Source organism: Arctopsyche grandis, chromosome 12 (genome assembly GCF_051622035.1).
Source record: "Arctopsyche grandis isolate Sample6627 chromosome 12, ASM5162203v2, whole genome shotgun sequence".
Classification (NCBI taxonomy): Eukaryota; Metazoa; Arthropoda; class Insecta; order Trichoptera; family Hydropsychidae; genus Arctopsyche; species Arctopsyche grandis.
In genome coordinates, this window is record NC_135366.1 from 24467571 (window position 1) to 24489274 (window position 21704).

Genomic DNA, 21704 nt, shown 5'->3' on the forward strand with positions numbered 1-21704 from the left:
AATAGTGAAAAATAATCATAATAAGCATGTTTGAGAATCCTACAATTTTGGAGAAGGCGACAGCTCACCAACTGCTAACAAACCAGTAGCCTTGTTTGTTTTAATTCCCCCCCCCCCCCCTACTCGTTTTGTAACTATAACGCCTATAACTTTATAATTTTCACACTATATCTTATAAAATTTGCATTATAGGCTCTAATTATCACTCATATATGTATATTCTTTCTTCACTCATAGTCTGTGCTGCTATAAAAGTTAGAATAAAAATAATTAATATAAATTCATATATTTCTGCAGTTATACATTTCTTTATACGCATAGAGGGACGATACAAAATAATAAAGCACGTTATAAACAATACACTATTCATTCGGAAAAAATAAAACCTTTTGTGCAACTCTCCGCATACAACAGAACAATAAAACATTGTTTGATCGAAAAAATAATAATACAAAAAAGCAACATTGAAACGATTTATTATCGCACGGGTACGTCTACGTACAAAGTGATCGATACCTATATTTTTTATCGCATCTTTTTTTATTTTCATCTAAATTAAAATGTCAATTTTTATCCGCCAGAAGCCGAGCCAAGGCGGAAAATCGAGAAAATCACAATTTCCACGTTTCCTCTCGCTCGACTACGTGACTGAATAAAAATGAGGAAACCCGTCTTTTCCGAACAGAAGCTACCCCTGGTTTTTCCCACGCATCGAAACGCCACCTCCGGATCGTTTATAACCATTTGAATACATATATATTCTAACGTTTGACAGCCGAGACGATTTCGCGTGTAAAAACGTCATTTGTCAAAATCGAAATGTGCATCGAATGCACGCGTAAAGGTCTATTCATACTATCCAGCAGTTCACATTTACAAAGTTTACGGTGGCATGTACTGCTGTACAATAGATCGTGTCGGTTGATGTTGTTTCGAATACGTCGCATACACATTACGTAACACGTGAATGTGTCCATATACATACATAGGTAGCTGTGCTAGTATAAACGACTCTTAAAGTGTGAATTTAAATCTATATATATTTTCTTTTAGCCAAAAATGTATTGACTAAGTTTCACAGCCATTCATATTGTCACAATATGAAAGGATTATTATGCGCATGCGCACTTTCGTTAGTATGCGTGAACTCGTTATTCTAGAACTCGAATTTCGTTAGTAAGGGTGTTAATGGATACCTTTGTGGAAGATGGTTTATAATTTTTTGTTGTTATTTTGTTATTTTGTGTTATATGTATTAGCAGTTTTGCTATTTGAATAAATAAATAAATAAATAACTCGCTACTATGACCTCACGTCATACGTGAATATTTCCCCAGTGGCCGAAGAAATCCGGTTTTGCTTGATACATGTATAGTATGAATAGATTCTATCGGCTACTGCTATTACGTCTACGCCACGTTAAACATGAATGTGTCCATACAAAATGTACCAAAGAAAACTTTTTGCAGTGCCGGTTACGTGCCGTTGCTGTGCTAATATAAATATACCTTAAAGCGTAACGTAACGACATCGAATGAACGTGTAACATATTCTTTGTCATCGCAAAATTTTTCGTGCACATTTTGATCGATAGCTTTGGCGTGTCCTTGTGAAATTCAGCTCAGTTCTGGTTCATTAAGTTAAAAATATAACCGAGAAAATATGCATATATTTCATAGTCAGGCTAGCGTGCAAAAACCAATCAAGCAACGAAGAAAAGAACCTAAGATACTACGACCCAAAAGCATAATTGATATTAAAAAAAAAATCGAGCCTTATTTTTTATTTTTTTATTCCACACACGTCTTACAGATTACTCCAATGCGACGAGTGTACTATACAGATCAAGAAATATAAATTATAAATACAAACTTATTATACACTAGTGGTTTTACCCGGCTTCGCTCGGTATTTGTAATATAAACCGCTTAAACATGGCTAATCTAATGTAAACATTTTATTCAATTTATATGAATAGTTTTATTTTATTTAAATTTATTTGAATATTTTTTGTGTTTTTTTTATTAAATTTAACGTCACGGATTCTATGAACCAAAACTTATATATTAGACTTTTACATTAAAACGACGTTCGTCTATGGTCAAACATTGTACAGAAACATTGCAAGTATTATACAAGGCAAATACGATCAACATCTACAAAGACATCTATGGAGAAATTTACGGCATTTATACAAAACAGCAAAAAATCGAGATGCTGGATAATTCAAATTTTTACGAGAGAGATCGTTTCAAAGAAAATCAGATTAATTGGCAAACTCTAATAGAAAACTTGTGACTTGAAGTCACAAATCAAGGTCTGGCCTGCAGCAACCAGTGGGAATCGAACCCTAGTCCATGTCTAAGAAAACTAGTCCATGCTGCTGGTTGTATGAAGCCACATAATAGCGGAGCGGGGCGTGTTTCAATTGAAATACCAGATTTAGAACGTAGCAGCGCGCATTTTTCGCTACTAGATTTGCAACCAAATATATTTACAATTCAACAATGATTAAATTTCCATATAAAACTCATCCTACATACTCGGCGTCGCCCGGAATACGTTTAACTCCCGCAACCACTGCGGGAAGAGTCTGCAATTTCCTCTCAACAATACTTTTTGTGTCGTTTCTTTGTTTGTATGGTTTCGAGTACGACGTCTATGCACGCTACTAACAAAGGCGGAAGTGTGTATGGATGCTGTTGCAAGAACGGATGTAATCAATTCAGCCTCGGTGTGCGAATCGCATGAATGCATCCGTTTTTGCGCACGCTACCGTATTAAAACCCACCCCTGGCAACTATGTATATTATAGAATGAGAGAAAAGCTTTCAAGATAGCAGTTATACATTTTCAAACATGCATACATATGTATATTATAACTAAAACAATAGCAGAATGATCGGTTTGACTCTTCCTCTTGCTCAGTCTACAATATATAGGTATACGTGTAGCCACAGCGTAGTGTTCTGGTAGAGCTTATTGCAAACCGATACTGGTATTATCGGTATTTTAGTAAAAATAAGCCATTAGTAATTAACCGTATTAAAAAAATAAATACCGATAGTATCGATTTTTTTCAAATTTGAGCTAAGTATTAGCATCTCAAATTTATTAAATCTCACAAATGCTACCTACATTATGTATTTGTCGCAAATTTTTTGTGTATCAAAAAAATTGTGATTGTCCATAGATGTCTGTATTATATTCTATGTGATGTTATGTTTTAAAAATTGTGAGTAATTGTGTACAAAAATAATCCAACCATATGTGTCACCTTGGGGTAATTCCTGTCATGGCACGTATGTACATATATAATATAAAATGAATTATAAAATGGTCATGCTATTGTTTTCCTTATAGACTTTAGTCTAGTGGATAGCATTATGCTTTCGATCGGAGAGGTCACGGTTCAATACCCAACAGAAGCTGTTGGCCAGACCTGGGTTTGTCGATCGTTTCCCATCAGAGTTTGCCAACTTTTCTGATTTTCATTGAAACGGTTCCTGTAAATTGGCATCTCCTTTCCAATCTCAAGTGATTCAGCGCCTTAAGGTTCGCCAATTTCTATAATACAATGCTGCAAAAAATTATCCATGGATGCCTTTTGTATGAATGATGTTTGTATGAATTCGCATGGTATAAAATGCTTGTATTGATTGTATTATTATATTGTATCTGTGTTTAGTACACTCGTTGCTTTGGAGCGATATTTAAAAGCAAGTAAGTTTACATATGTATAATACATGTTCGATTGAAATAAAATAAAATAAAAAAATACGCTTCTGACAAGATCTGAATATTAATTAGATCCAGATCAAATTAAGAATCTCCCGGTGCTGATTTCTGTTTTAGAATCGATTCGTCGATTGTTTTAGATTCGGTGATTTCTGTTTTAGTTCCGATTCCGATTAATTATTACTATACGTATTGTAACTTCATATTAAATCATGTATCAATTTGTTTCCGAAACCACCCGTTGAAATTTCACCGGGTACAACACTAGTATAATATATATGTTAATACCTTGATTTTAGAATGTGTTTAATATACAAGTTTGTCCATGGGTGTCGCTTTGGGGCAACCTGTCTTGACACCTACATATGTATAGTAAAAATGAAACATATAAAATGCAATGTCCAGTTATATGATGAGATTTTTAGCTTCCATTCAGTTGAGCAACGCCAAGCATCACCAATAGCGCCAACTAGCTATGCACAAAGAACGCGTATATGATAGCATACAAATACATATGTATATATGTATGTACTTACAGAATATTTGATACATAAAGTCGACGTTGCATGACAGATTTCCGTTAAAACACGAGCCTAATTTCAGCGAAGCGAAATGCATGTTTTATCCGTTCGTTGCACGACGGGTACACGGAAAATAATTTTCATTAAATAGAAAAAACGCGATGTGAAAGAAGGAAATGAAATTTTCCAGACATTTTCAGAAGTGCGTAAAAGATATCTGACACGATATCGCGTTCGCTTCTCGTTCCCGTTCACTTTCAGGCGATTTTCTTTTTGATGTATATCTATGTAAAATGTGAAAAAAAATCTCATTCCGGGAGAATTTCAAGACACCGTTTTCATCTTACATATCTACTATGCAAAAGTGCGTATACATAAAATATAGATAATGAAATAATGAGATTTCAAGATTTTTTTTGACGTCGTTACGCATTAAAATAAATTAAATTTTGATTAGGTTTCATATTTAGACATATTTTTTGTTCAAAGTCGATTCTCAAGCTTTGCTTCAACTCATAGCGAAATATCTGTCTTGCTTAATACGCATCAACTTGTGAAGGGTATCCTCCAGTGGAATCAATGAAAGCAACTAAAAATTTACATATTAAAATTTTTCCAAATAATGACAATTATAAGAAAATAAACAATATGTTTTGACATTAACTTCACGAACCAAGTACAAATATAAAATATGAGATAAGATATAACAACTCGTCTTAACAGATTGCTCCAATGCGACGAGTGTACTATACAGATTAAGACTTATTAATTGTACATTTACGTTAAACACGACATCTATGGTCAAACATCGTTCAGAAGTATTGTAAGGATTAAACAACGATTAACATCCACAAATACATATATGGACAAATTTTGTAGCATTTATACAAACCAGCGAAAATCGAGACGATGAATAACTCGAGTTTTTTCGAAAGAGACAGGACCGGGATGCCAGTATGTTTCAACCGAACCGTTTCAATGACATGAGAAAAATTGGCTAACTCTGATAGGAAACGATCCACCTTGGAGTCACATATCCAAGGTCTGGCCAGCAGCGCACACCAGGGATAGAACCCGTAAACCACACAATATTGAAATTATCACATGCTTAATCTTTGCTGCTGGTAAGAATATGAGCATTTCACCAAAAAATTTCTCCGTATTACAAAACTTTTTCAACAAAGTGGGGTACAGCCTAATGATGCAAGTATGTATGTATGTATATATATGTATATCTAATTAAAAATATATTATAAATAAAAAGCCAAAATGGAATACATTAGATGTTATGTACGCCATCAACATTAAGCTAACAATAATAACTTACAAGTTTTAGTGCTTTCATAAGTATCCATAAACCGTCTGTAAGCACCCAACATTAAGTTTTGATTAAAGTTAATAGATTTTAGAATTACTATACAACTCGTGTTATATACTTTTTATAATCATGACACAATCAGGTAGGTCTTAAAACACAGACAAAACCTTTCTAATACTCTACAAGGCATATAACTGTTTTTAAAAGTACGTCAGATCATAAACAAAGTCCGATTATAATTTTGGAAACCATATAAAAACGTACCTCCAATACTAAATCAGAAAATTATCTCTTAAACGAATTTGGTTAAATTCAACAGATAAAAACATAACCAACAGTGTGGACTAGTGGTTAGCATATTATACTTTCGAGCGGACTGGTCACGGTTCGACCCCCACTAGTAGCTGTTGGGTAAACCTTGGTTTGTGACTCCATGTCGATCGTTTCCTTTCAGACTTTGCCAATTTTTGTGATTTTCATCGAAACAGTTCCTGTAAATTGGTATCTCCTTTCCAACCTCTCTTACAAATCACAAGCTATTCAGTATTTCTATAATAAAAACGCTGCAAAAATTTCTCCATAGATGTCTATGTGGATGATGTTTGTATGAATTCACATTGAATAAAATGCTTTTGTTAATTGTATTATTGTATTGTATGAGTACAGTCGTTGCTTTGGAGCGATATGTAAAGGCGAGTGTATGTATTTATGTACATGAAATAATACAAATAAATAAATATCTTAGCAAGTCCCTGGAAATGGGTCTCACGGTAATCAATACAAAAAACGTCAGACTATTAATTCTAATATTCACTATTGGCACAGTAATTGTAAATATGTTTTTGAGCTCTTTTTCCTATTATGCTGTACATTAACATTAGAATAATATATAATAATACCATGATTACTAACCAAATTAAATTAAAATTGTAAAATAAAAAATGATCAGTAGATCAATAGCTATTAAAATAGATTTATTGTGAACACAATTCCGGAATTATAAAAAGCATTTAAAAATCAAAATCAAACTATATTAGATTTTGAGCTAAGTATTGCAAAATCTATAAAAATCGCGCATTTTTTTAATCGCTCCTATCTCATAAACAAGAAGAAACCAACAAAAATAAGTTAAAATTGAGTAGTCTTTGATTTTCAGTCGTGATTTTTTTGCTGTTCGGCGGAATTATTGACACACATCACTATCAATTATACAAATATTATTAACATGCGTTATCTGACTTAACCTAACCTAACAAATACCGTAGTTCTACATACATCAGAAACACATCTACATCTATAATATACATATATATGTATTTACATACAATCAACAGCAATTTTATTTTTCCCCACACGGCATACATGTACGAAAAGTACTCACAATGTACAAAAAAAGATTAACGCTTTCCGCACACACTTTCCGACCGAAACGTAGCGATATTATTATTTCGGCCATAATTCATCGGTGAATCGGCGATAAATAAACCGATACGTGTAATTTTCATATGGGGGTCGTATGTCTCGGTTCTCCTACCCCAACATGTACAAACGCGGTACAAGAATTCCACGTAAATCAGTGAAAACATATGTAGAGAGGAAAATGCGGCGCGGAAAATAGAGAAAATCCCTCCCTCGCGTAGATGTGAACTCTAGAGATGTACGTCCTAAATTTATTATTGGGGTACAGCCTCCCATATGCGTACGTATATATGTATGTACGTATACATATGTGGGACATAATGAAATGAATGTTTGAGTATGTTACGCGTGTCGCACATCGAAACCGAGAACACTTTTAAGCGCGACTGATAAAGTTTGATTAAAAAACTTTAAGCAGGCTGAAACAACCGATACATATACATATATCCTTTACGCATTGCGCCTCATTTTTCACCAGGGAAAACTTTTTTTTCCACCCTCCCGCAGGAAAATATATGTGAAAGAAGATAGGATTGTCGCACAGTCTAGGGATGAGGGTTGACTCACCTAATCTCCCTTCCGTTTCGTTGCGGGTGTCGTTTTGAAATTTTGCACGGTCTAAGTGTATAATGATATGATAATATAATGTTGATGTAAAAAGGCGTTTCTCGAGGCGTATCTTCTCTGTAATATATTTTTCCCATGTTGAATTGGCTGAGGTTCGTCTAAAGGATGAGTGAAATAATTTCCCTCGGAGAATGTATCAGCTGTATTAAATGAGAACGTATCAGTTTAAATTAAATTAATTTAATCAGTGGAATGAGGTTTAGTAAATAACAAGATTTGTAAACAAACCACATTCTCACACGTATAATACCTTAATTCTGATACAATTGACATACCGCAATCCTTAGGCACTCACACGAACAATAGATCTTTGAAGCAGTGCTTCTCAAACATTTTTTACTTCCCGCCCCTCATTATTTTTGTGAGATTTTAATTGTTTAAACGTCTATAACTTTATCTTTTTCGCACTATCTATATATGTATAGGAACATAAAATTGAATGTCTGTTTGTTTGTCTGTCTGTCTCGTATAGGCTCCTAAACTACTCAACCGATTACGATGGAACTTTCAGGATCTGTTGTATGCATGTCCGGGAAGCTTACTATGAAAAAAACCCGGAAAAAATAATAACGTTCGTAATTACAATTATACCGACGCGAAAGTTTGAAGCGTCATTGTGTAGTAATGGAAATGCGTTCGTTGGTAACCATGTTACCAGTTGGTTTATGACGACACGGCATTGAAGAGACGTTAGTTGAGCTCCAACCATTACTTGAAACGGGAACGGGAACGGGAACAGGGGCGGGAACGGGAATTTCATGCCTTATTGTGGCATTGCAACGCATGCCGAGTTCAGCTAGTAAACACGTAACCAGTTGGTTTATAACGACACGGCATTGAAGAGACGTTAGTTGAGCACCATCACTTGAAACGGGAACACAACTGGAACGGGAACGGGAATTGCATGCCTTATTCTGGCATTGCAACGCATGCCGAGTTCAGCTGGTATCTTATAAATTTGCATTATAAGCTCTCATTATCTCTCATATATATGATAAAATATACAAAAATTCGTTTATTTTATCGAGGTAAGCCAGTTATCAATAGAATTTTTGTTATTAATCCACAAGAATAGTCGAAATATGAGTCGAAAAGTGGAATTTTATTTAATTCTCATATAAAGATAATTTAATATATTATCCCTATTAATTCAATTCAGATTCGTGTAAACACTAGTACTAGCACACTTCCAATTAACCTTTTTAAACGAAAACAAAAAATAGTGTGGTCAGAACACTATCTCAATAAACATGTTTCAATAGAAAAAACTATAATATAAAATAGTATTAACAGTGGGAAAAAATCGCAAGTGAAAATACATCCTTTTGACTTTTGATTTGAACTGGATGACTACTTAGAGAGATTTGAAAGCTGAAAAGTACTAGAAATGGAGGATAAAATACCCGACTATAGATTCCAATATTCATTTGAACAGGAAATTGACAGATTTTGAGACATCGACCGAACAACACCAAGATATAGAAAAATCGCGCGATTTATAAAACACATACATACATATATCTCCGAATGTCGAGCCAATCAATATTTTTTATTACCAGATTCGTGTTCACTGGCCATAATTCTATAAGAAAAGTCATATCTCGTCTCTGAACCAAAAAAAAAGTCGTCATTTGTCGAACAGTGTTATTAATTATTTTTACTTCATAATAATAAAAAAAATAGTAATATGCACGTGACGTATACGAAGTGAAGAGAGTAGGACCATTCCCCCCCCCCCCCTCCAATCTCACCTTTTTGTCTGTTGAAGATTTTTACGATTCGCTTCTCTAAATCAAACTTTCACAACCGTCACATAAGAAGCATCACATCAAAACTGCCTTAGAACCAATTTCAGACAAGAATTATAAATGAGACATACCTTCATGCCGAATAGGTCCCACCGACGGACGAGTTTTGACAACCGCTGGAGCCCTCCAAGCACGTTTCACTCGTGTAATAAATGCGGGGCGGCAAACCATGTGCCGGCCCTGATTTGATTTGGCCGCCCCCCGTGTGACTGATGGCTTTATTTGAACGCTGCCTGCCTGCAAACGAAACACCTACAGATATCACACACAACACTGATACCCGCAAAGTAATACATGTATGTAGGTTTATTTTTAACAATAAATCTCCGGGGCTTCTGCCGTGTTATTGTTGTTGCTACGGCGTGACGCGAAAGTAATGCTCCTCTCGTACCCACCCCAACCACCATAAAACCTTCGACCGCACTCGAAAACGTAACCCTTCGCGTTTATTTCGCTCTCATCTATGTATGAGGGTAGGCTACTGGTTTGATACTATGAGTTATGTTCTCTCTGGTTTGTTCTCGGCGTGGCCATCACGCGACTTTCCCTTATTGCTTTGGGTGGGGTTGGGTTTGGTTGTTTTATTCAGAAAATGGTCCTTACAACATATCAGGCTTGTCTTTTCTATTTCGGAAAAACTATCAAAGTCTTGCATAGTCAAGGTGATCTATATATTGTACCTATATGTGTGTACGTGCACGAGAGAGCAAGCATGGGATTTCGTAGTCGGTAGAAAAACGTCTGACTCTGACTTCGGTTCCAATTTCCTCAAGTACATACATACATACTGTTGCGTAGGGGTGGGTGGAGGATCCAAATGAAAGGCCAAAGTCGCTTCACAGCATTTATTGTTGATTAAGGAGACACACGCACAGCTAGTGCTCCGTCCATAATGCCTTTATATCGCCTATGATATATTTATGCTGTCGCAATATATGCTATCGCAATATATGTACATATGATACCGCAATTCAGGCCAAAACTCACCCCTTGGAGTGTTTTCAGTGATATGTATGTATATTTGACAGTCATAGATAACGATGATTCCCATATTTGAAGAAATGTAGGAGAAACTTGTCGAAATAATCAGTTCATACAAAATAACGATTTTTTTATCTTTAATTTATACTAGGAAGGCCTAAAAAGTAACCCCAATGCGCCTTTCTGGCCCGAAAAATAATACATTTGATACAAATATTATTATACAAAGTGCATAAATATATATCAATTAACATTTATGATCAAATTTGTAAGTTTATCTTCATAGACATTTATGATCAAATTTGTAAATTTGCAGCATTTTATACAATGGAGCGAAACTCGAGATTGCTGAAAACTCAATATTTTGCGAGAAAATGGGCCCATTTGTTCATTTCAATGAAAATCAGATAAATTGGCAAACTCTGATAGGAAACGATCAATCTTGAGTAATAAATTCGAGATGAGGCCAGCAGAAACCAGTGGGATTTGAACCCGTGACAACTGTTCAAACCACTAGTCTATTCTGCTGGTTGACATGAAGACACACCCATTCACAGCTGGAGTCTACCTAGGCATGCCGTGCCCTACTATTCAGTGTTTCTACGCTTTTAGGGTGACCTATCATGACACTAAAAATAAAATAAAAACATAACTACATATATGTATATGTATTCTATCCATATATGTTCCCTAGTGCATTTGTCTTGGGATCTTTGGGTATCAACTCCCTGGCAAAGAGAAGAGATTTATTTCTTGGGAAACATTTCATTAAATTACTTAAATTACTTTTTTGCGAAAGCGTGATATCTTTTTGAGAATTAGCGCTAAATCAAACGTGCTCATGAACTCCCCTCTCGAGAGAGCTGTTCGACTCCTTAACTTACTGGCACATTACTTGGACCTCTTCAATTATGTTATGTTGAGTTGATCGAACACATCCTAAATAACACGATACAATTTTTCAATTTAATTTATTTGTTGTTTTTTTTTTAAATATGTACATATTTCTTACTTGATTTTTATTTTGTTTTTTTTGATTTTTATTATTATTGATGTTATATTTGTATTATAACCACAGTGACGCTTTGGGGCTCCTATCAAGTCTCTGTGGTATTGATTTTTTTTAAAATAAAATATGTACATGCATGTATCAGTTTACATATACCAATCCGAAAATACCACAACAGGGTATCTTTCAACTCAACAGTCCATTAGGTTATGTATAACACGTTTTATTGAACCAACTCGATACGGCAAAGGGGCACGACACAGATAGACCGAAAGGACCGAGACCGTATCGAATTGGCCAAAGGTCCTTAAAAATCCCACGGCGCGTTTCGCACTTATTATTTATGACGCATGACTTTCGGGCCGACCCTCCCGAGGCCTTGACAAAGGGACGGGGAAAGCTCACGGTTGAAGGGCGGGGAAATTTACGTGAAAAATAAGCGCGACGACGTTAAATCGAATTAATGCGATACGCCGAGATGGGATTTGTTCGCTAATTTGGCTAATTTGTTTGCCGCCTCAAGGTGAGTGAGGGGGTTAATCCGTTTGTCGGCGTCGCGATTTAAACGATTAGAGTCGTAAATTAACGCTGCCGAACCGTCGTTAAGGGGTTGAATTCGAATCGCGCGAGGAATCCGCCCTAATGGGAATAGGCAGTGTCGTATGAGAGTTAACTCGACTGACGGATGACTGTGGGTTAATCATCTGGGCTGTTGATTGGAACAGGTCGGCCTGTCGACACATATATCATAAGAAGTGTAAACTTCTTTAGCGAAAAGGAGAATCAAAAACAAACAAAAATCGAACATGTACCGATACGTCCTGCCAATTCTCGTAAACCATTTTGACAAGCTTTTTATATTAACTTCACTCTGTTAGTTCAGTGACATTCCTGCCCGTCAAAAAATTGTGATCTGATTTCGAACCATTTCCATTCTTCAGGTCGTTTTGGTATACATACATATGTATTACCGATATACAGTAGTGTAGTGCTAAATAAAAAAGAACCAGGGCGGTATTTTTTTCGACCCCCCCCCCCCCCATCCCACCCACTTTTTTCGATACTTAAAAAATATGTATCCTAATATTGGTAGATCAAATATTTAAAAAAAAGTCAAATATATTCTTGTTGAAATTATGATTTTTTTTTATATTTTATAAAACCTTCAAACTGCATCCTCTTCAATATTTTTGTTTTTGCAAACCCGTGTTTGTGTGTCAACAGCAACATTTGTTTATTAGCAATGCTAAAGCCATATACATATGTATTGGCTATTTAACATGTGAATTTAGGGATGACTGTCTATTTAAGCTAAGTTCCCTTATTTTATCTATCCTAAAGTGCGTATGGTCAATAGTTAAAAAATTTGGGTGATTAAGGATAAAAAAATCCTATGAATATCATCAAATTGTTTTTTTTTTAAGTTGTCTTTAAAACTTTGAATATGCTCAGATTACTATTCGGTTATGGTCACCAAATGTTAGAACGAGAATCTGCCCACAATATTTGGTATACAAAATTTTATGACATACATATGTATTACCCAAAATAATTTTGAATTGTACTCGAAAATCAATTTTCATATCAATCAAAGTGCCAGGGCGGCGACCTGATCAGACCTGGCCCGACTACACCACTGCCGATATAACATTGAAGTCTCTAAGCTCTAAGCCCGCTTTCAAGGTCAAGGAATTTGACCCTTAAAGCCCTCAACATGAGGCCACCCCCCCCCCCCCCCCCAACGAATACGGTCTAAAAGACTCTTTCGTCGGAGAACGAGACGGTTGTTCATGAATATCGCACAAGAATAACCGCACATCACTGCTCTAATAAAAAAAACCACACTGTAAATAACCAAGTACAAAATAAACAACAACACATGAACACATAAAGCGCGCATGCGTTAGGAAATAATACCTGAAATGTGCCGCGCGAATGCACGCACACCTCAAGTAAACATAACATTGAAGTAAGCTAATGTGACATGAAGCTAGAACAGAGGTCTAGCAGCGAGCACAAAAACTAAAGCATTTAGATCGGTCGATTGAGGTGGCCAAATCATATTTTTCAAACCAATTATTTTAATTTTTCTTGTCGTTAGAAGTCCTAACAAAGCTTTGACGTGTGTTCTGGGTCAATATGTTGCTGAAAGATAAAGCTGAGACCACATAACTTCAGGCGGCGCTGCAAAAATTGATATGTTTAAACCTTCGAGTACCAATCTTTTCATAAAATTTCAAATTTCTAACTTCAGCTCTTGATAAACACCCCCATACCATTATGGATCCACTTTCATGCTTGATTTTTGGAAGCATACTGTAAAAGCTTTATTTTTCGCGGGGTAACCACCGGATGTAAAATCGTCTTTTCGATTCGACCAACCAAAACAATTTTAACCAATCTTCAATCGACTGATTCTGATGCCAAAGAATCCAAGCTGGCCATTTCTGTTTGTTTCGTATTTATAATAATGGTTTTCTATATGTTATATGCCCTCCTACATAGATTCTTAACTAGCCGACGTTGGACTGTGATAATTGATATATTTTTGAAATCGTCTCTTGACTCAAATGCGATATCTGGTGCTGTTAATGGCAAACTCTTGGTGGTTAGCATTAACGCAACCTCAAGCTATGCTGCTGGCAATTATATTGCTAAATTTTTCGCGATATATGTATGTTTATACATATTTTTATATTAATCATAAAGTCCGTTTTACAATAACAATTTAATCTATTTGTTTTTCCATGTGAATATAAACTATGTAAAGAAACTCCGCGTAAATAATGCACCTGATGATGATTTATCGGGCCTCTCACTTATTTATTCTAATAATTCACAAATAGCGGCAACGAGTCACAAATCAAAATTAAGCAATAATGCAATATTATTTTAACTAATATTTATTTATTATTATCTATATGGCAATCTATCAATGTCACAATAATGATAATAAATCCTGAACGAGGAAAAAAATTGGTGGAAAATATGGCAGTCGCCGATGCGCGAAATCAATAATTCTTTTCAGAATCGAACAGAATTCTAGTAACAATGAAATATGGATTTGTTTCACACAATGATAACATTTTACTTCGCCTTTCATATCTATAATGCTTTGTGGAAATACTACATCGTTACCCTAACTTACAAATCCGCTTCGATCCTAAATGTTATGCTATTTTAAGAACTATTCAAAGCCCTTTATATAAAACTTTAAAGTAAAAGTTCAAAAAAACGATATGATATAAGTAATAATATATAACGCAACATTGCGAAGCCTTCGTGATGATACTAAACAACCATTAAAACTCACTCTAGTAAAACATAAAGCAACGAAAACTTTCCCTCCTGCCAATATGGGCAGTCAGAATTCTCCCCACAACCACTATTAACGTATCAAACAATCGAAACTTTCCCACCTAGCAGCAGAGGCGGTCATTTTTTACAAGCTTTTTATTAGCTTTAGTCTGTTAGTTCCATGAAATTCCTGTCCGTTATATATTTATGGTGAGATTTCGAACCACTCTTTAGATTGATTTGATATTAACCGATATATGGGGGGTTAGCTACCATTGAAGTGAGGCAAGAGGAGTCTTCGAAATGAGGCAAGAGGAGTTAAATCATAAAGGGAACGATCAATTAAAAATTACATCGGAATCAAAGCGATGACGGTTAGCTATCCAAACGTGACTTTCTACCGCCTCTCCACAACTCAAATAACAGTAGTAAAAAGTTTTTTCGCTCTCATTTAATCACTGCTCATATAAACTTAATATTGCAAGCTTTTATACTTTCTCGTATACGTTTATAACACTGTTCGAAAAATGACAACTTTTTTTTGTTCAGAGACGAGATATGACTTTACTTATAGATCTATGCCCGGTGAACACGAATCTGGTAATAAAAAAATGTTGATTGGCTCGAGATTCGGAGATATATGCGTTTTTTAAATCGCGAGATTTTTCTATATCTTGGTGTTGTTCGGTCGATGTCTCAAAATCTGTCAATTTTCTGTTCAAAATGAATATTGGAATATATATTCGGATATTTTATCATTCATTTGTAGTGCTTTTCAGCTTTAAAATTTCTCTAAGTAGTCATCCAGTTCAAATCAAAAGTCAAAAGTACGTATTTTCACTTGGGTTTTTTTCCCACTGTTAATACTAGTTTATATTGAGTATTTTCTATTGAAACATGTTTATTGGGATAGTGTTCTGACCACACTATTTTTTTTTTTCGTTTCAAAGGGTTAATTGGAAGTCTGCTGAATTTTAAATCGGTAAAATTTCGAGCTAAAAGCTCGTACTAGTATTTACTCGTATTTACATGAATCTGAATTGAATTAATAGGAATAATATATTAAATTGTCTTTATATGAGAATTAAATAAAATTGCACTTAGAAAAATCCTATTTCGACTATTATTGTGGATTAATAACAAAAATTGTATTGATAACTGGCTTACCTCGATAAAATAAACAAGACAATTTAATATATTATAAATCCTGAAAGTTCCATCATAATCGGTTGACTGGTTTAGGAGCCTATACGAGACAGACAGACAAACAAACAGACAATTTTATATATACATATGTATATGTAGATTTATATGTATGTATGTACATAATATTATCTTATTTTAGTGTTCATAATTTATATGAATTATCTCAACTAAAAGCCCTTTAAATTATTGTATCTAAAGCAACATAAAATATATATGCAACAGTCATAGTAACGACTGCAAACCATTCCAGCGACAACAAACATAACACACGTGCAAAATTACATAATAAACCACGAAAAGATATACATATGTACATACGTATACGGATACTATACCCGTATATAATTTTTAATTAACATAAAAATAAACATTTCGCGATAAGCGCACCCGCATACAGCGAAACCGCAGAAAATAACGAACGAAAAAACACACACGGTGTGGTGTTACGAGCGAATTATGTCGCATCGTATAGCGGTTCTCAAACTGCAGTCTCCGTCTGAATAATGAGCCACCACCGTGTCTCCCCCTTCCCGCATTTAACCCCCCCCCCCTCCCTTCCCCTTTCTCATCATTTTCCCAAAGGCAAAGGTCGACTCGTTTCGCTCGAGATTTATTTCGATCGCACCGAGCCCGGATTAGGCGGCGAAAAATCGTTAGTAGAGCGGATTTTCCGGCACTAGACGACGCTGGAAAATGAAGGGTTTTCCGAGACGGAATGCGTCGTAAACGCTTCTCAAAGTTTGTCAGTGAGTTTCTAGCGAATTTCAAATTTATTCCTAGTTTTGTTGCGCGTCTGGGGTAATATTACGAGTATGAAATGAATGAAGTTGAAAGTTTGTCTGGAATATATTCATGTGTATGGAAAACCTTACAATTAAAAAAAAACATAGCTATGAGATCTATCTCTGGCGTATATATAATACATACATATTTTATATAGACATTATTCATTTAAATTTTTAAATCATATGCGAAAAATGCACTCACTGAATCTACATACGTCTGTCATAGTCTGGTAATCAAACCATTATTTATTCATATTATGTACATATTTATTGTAATCTATTTAAGCCCTGCTGGAGCTGGAAGCTTTCGTTTCATATAATAATTCGAATATGGATCTACATATCCAACGTAACTGATTCAATCAATCGAGAATCCGAAATAAATCGATGAATGCCAATATTTACACATGTATGTAACCAGTAACATGGACTGGTAATTAGCATATAATGCTTTCGAACTAAGTGGCCACAGGTTCGAGTCCCACTGGTTTCTGCTGGCTAGACCTTGGTTTGTGACTCTCGGTCGATCCTATTCAATCGGAGTGTGCCAATTTATCTGATTTTCATTGAAAAGGTTCCCTGCAAAATAAGCATCTCTCTCGTGAAAATTTGAATTATTCAGTATCTCGTTTTTTCGCTGCTTTTTATAAATGCTGAAAATTTCTCCATAGATGCATCCGTAGATGTTGATCGTATTTGCCTTGCATAATGCTTACAATTCTTCTGTACAATGTTTGACCATAGATGGCGTGTTTAATATAAACATATATAATTTTCGACCATTAGGGATTCCTGTAATGACACAATGGTCCAAACTTAAATAAATAAATATTAATTATGTATTTAAATTAATATTTCTTAATCTGTACTGTACACTCTGCGCATTGGAGCGATATATAAGAAAAGTGTAGATGATTGATGTATGTACATACATATGTACGTTTCGGCGCATTGAACAATCTCATTAACCACATATACCACATGTCCATTTATGAATTAAATCCTACATTTATTTATTTGTATTTGATTTATTATTATAATAAATACATTAAATAAATGGATAAATAATAATAATAACAATATTATGACCAATGTGACCTGACAGGTTACCCCAATGCGTCACACCAGTCTTACAAAAAAAATATAAAAGAACAATAAAAATTGGCAATCATCAATCATCTCATTCAAATAGATTCGTGTTGAATCTCATGACACTGACCACTTCATCAATGTGACAATCAAACAGGTCCAAATATTCATCTACACAAAGGTACCGAATAGCCTTTACAAGAGACGAGTTATTGAAAGCAGACGTTTTCGCAACAATAGGTTGGAAAAACAAACGATGACGCAAAGCTCTACCGCATTCAGGCGCCCAAAATTTAAGTTCCGATAAAATCGAAGGGTTGTTAATTTAATACTCCCTTTAATACTCCAAAGAAATATTTGGAAATGGCAATAATTCCACTCGAAGAGTGGAAGCCTAGCATACCTTGTAAAAAGGCAGTGGGAAATAAATAGGGTACATGTATGTACATATAGCAGCATGACTCGGTGGTTGCGTTTATGCTAAGCACCGAGAGGTCACCGGGCTCAATCCCGTGAGCTGACCTTAAAAAGAATTTATTATAAGTATAATCTTCAATGCCGCTGATCAGACTTGTATATTTGTGAATCGAAATCGATTGTTTCCTATCAGAGTTTGCCAATTTATCTGATTTAATTTTTGAAACGGTTCCTCCATCAAATTGGCAAACCCCACCCTACCCATTATGTCACCACAATTTCAATATGATTTATGTATAGGTATAATAAAATTTATGTACACGTTGAAATCCATTAATATAGAGTTTTTCATCATCTCCAAATTCAGCGATTTATGTAATTAAAATGCTACAATGTTTGTAATTGGCTAGGAAGGTGCATTGGAGTCTACCTGTTAGGCCTTCCTGGTATATATGTACAAATGTTAAATATGTGGAAATATTCACATTATTGTATAAGTCATATTATATAGTCATATTCGCATAAATAGCTAGTTTGAGTTTATGATTCACTTTAGCTTGCTGCGACCGCAAAAAACAACACAACTAATTAATAACTATCAAGGTTCATCCCACATTATTTTATACCTTACTACATAAATAAATCTAAAGGAAAACGTGTATTTCTTTCATGCCTCAATAAAATCAAAAGCTCAATATTGAAATTTAAACGTCAGTAAAAAAAAACACACACACACACACACTCAAAATCAAATTTTGCATATCCAATTTGTGTAAATTCGATCAAGATACCCTAAAAATTAAGCTACGTCTACACGCGACCACCGATCTGAATAAATTTATACATATTTTTAAATATAATCAACAATGCAATTCAAAATCAACATATGCACATACTTGAATATGTATAGCAATAAAATTAAAAATTAAAAAAAAAATTCCACCATTGTATGGACAAGGCTTAAGTTCGCGTGACCGGTTCGAGCGAAACGGCAAACAAACACTAGACTACCCCCTCACTACTTATGAAAACACCGAATTAAATAAACCACCCCCAGCGGTTTCGCTTATCGATACGGTGAAGTTGGCCAGGTGCGAGGGGGTTGGAAACGCCAATCTGCCCATACATATTATGTGTATCCATACATATGTATGTACAAATACAGCAGTTTGAGAAACTCGACTACACGTGAAACGGAATGGGTTGATTAACCCCTTCACGTACCCAGGTGGTTTCGATGGCGTATATTAACTTTATTTTACGGGCATGCTCTTAATTACCGCGCCCGGGGTAAAAAAAAAACTGGACGCGAACGGGTTCAATTCGCAAAGTGAGGATTTATGTCGTGGAGCGGAATTCAATTAGTGGGTTATAGCGAAGGGGTTGGTTTTCGATCGTTTTGTTAAATTATTTATAAATTTGGCAGGTGCGGGGATGGTGCAAAGTATCGCGAGGTCTATTTCTATGAAACTTTTCCAATTTTAATTCCTAATAATGATTTGTATTAATGAGACTCAAATGTTCATAAGTTCGATTTTTACAAAAAAAAATATCAAATTTAGAGATTCCAAAGTTATTCCAAAGCTTCACAATAATTTAAATGAACCCTGTATAATCTGTTCCAGTAAAAATTTCAATGATACAATTTTCCTCAGTATACACACATATATATATATACATATGTATGCACGATCAAATTCATACTTGCACAGCACATACCAGTAACTGCACGTAAACAGCAGTAAAAAAAGTATTTTTTGGTACATTATATATGGACACGTTCACATGTTCAGTAATATTTACGTGGCGTATACTTATCAGCATTAGCTGACATAATATGTGTATTCATATTATACAACAATACATGTCATCGTAACGTATCAACCAAAACCGGTTATCTTTATCCACTGTGAAAATATCATGAAAGAAGCGACGTCATAGTAGCGAGTGCATGCGTACTCACATAAATTAACTAAAATTTTAAAAATAAAATAAAAAGAAAATTTTAACAACATATGTAAAAAAAAGTACGAAAAACTATAAATATTAAAAATGTATATATGTACATATGTATATACAATAATGTTTCAGATTTCACTTTTCGGATATACAATAATGTTTCAGATTTCAATAATAATTATAATCCCGTCCTAAATAACAGTCTTAGTGGAATATCTTTATTTAAACTAAATATAATATGTATTCTTGATGTAATGCCATGATGAATAAGATTTCAATTAAAATTATGATCCCGGCTTAAGTTCGTGTAATTAAATATATTACTTAAAGCTTTGGGTCGCGTAAGTATTAAATGATATAAAGACGACCCAAGACTTTTTTAGATTACAATTTTTTGACTATAAATTTATATATTATAATTTTTTGAAATCATATTCAAGTAGTGGTGACATAGTGGGTAAGATGGTTTCAGCCAATTTGATGAGGAGCCGTTTCAACAATAAAATCAAATAAATTGGCAAACTCTGATAGAAAACGATCGACTTGGAGTCACAAATATCCAAGCCTGACCAACAGTACTACAGAAATACTTCCGAATAAACTCTTTCCAACCGAGGTCAAGCCAGAGCTCAAACCCCGGAACCTCTCAGTGGTTAGCATTAACGCAACCAACGAGCTACACTGCTGGCCAATTCAAATATACAAATATACCTATAATATTTGAGCTATGTGATATAGGTATATTTAAACCCACTTAACTTAACTTTAAAAACCTTGAACTCTAACTCTAAACCTTTGAATGTAATCCAATGTTTACACAACGTCGAAATAAATAAATAAATTAACGCATCAAAAAGCTTTTCAACCACAATATCAACCATTCATCCCATAATATCCCAAATTACGGCTACATAAAACAATTAATTCAACATCCGATCTAGATTTCGGGGAATTACGTAGAACACAGGTACTATATCGTATGTATGTATGTACATTGGCCTTTATAGAACGAGCCGCAGACACATAAATCAATAATATCTCAAAAACGTACATTTATCGGTATAGAAATACGTACAATTTTGCATACTTGAAGTGAATCTACATAAATTAACATCCGAACAAAGACATTTCCGCTCGCTCGTATTTTGAACAAGTCTTGATAATGAGCGCTCTTTTGCATTCTTTTGCCGACAAAAGCCGAATACCCCTTTAGCTCTCCACTTGCTTTTAGTTTTTACAACGGATTTAACATATTGGAGTACAAAGAGAGTCGAGTCCTGGAGTATCGTAAGCCTTAAGCCAGATTTTTGCCGTATCGTTTTGGAGTATCGTAAGCCTTAAGGTGGCTTTTTAAGCGATCGCTAGCGGTGCTATCTATAGTGGTAATTCTCCACATTCGGCGGAAATAAAAATATTTACACCAAAGTATTTACATTGTTATTGATTAATTTTATTACAATACATAGTGCTTGTTTACACATTCTTACACATGTATTTGAAAAGAAAGGATCTCTAATTTTTTATAAGAAC

General features: G+C 34.7%; 2 protein-coding genes across 4 annotated transcripts in view; one reads left to right on the plus strand and one right to left on the minus strand.

Annotated features, from left to right (window-relative positions):
* LOC143920170 (uncharacterized) overlaps positions 1 to 21704 on the minus strand; it is a 156958-nt gene that overhangs the window by 58241 nt on the left and 77013 nt on the right. Inside the window, exon 3 of one of the 2 annotated variants that reach the window (XM_077442894.1) lies at positions 9503 to 9668. The exons of the other annotated variant lie outside the window; for it this stretch is intronic. Coding sequence (XP_077299020.1) covers positions 9503 to 9508 — 6 coding nt within the window. The 5' untranslated portion in view covers positions 9509 to 9668. The remainder of the gene's footprint in view (positions 1 to 9502; positions 9669 to 21704) is intronic. 2 annotated transcript variants of the gene reach the window in all.
* LOC143920171 (carbohydrate sulfotransferase 11-like) overlaps positions 1 to 21704 on the plus strand; it is a 108050-nt gene that overhangs the window by 20875 nt on the left and 65471 nt on the right. The gene's annotated exons all lie outside the window — the stretch shown is intronic.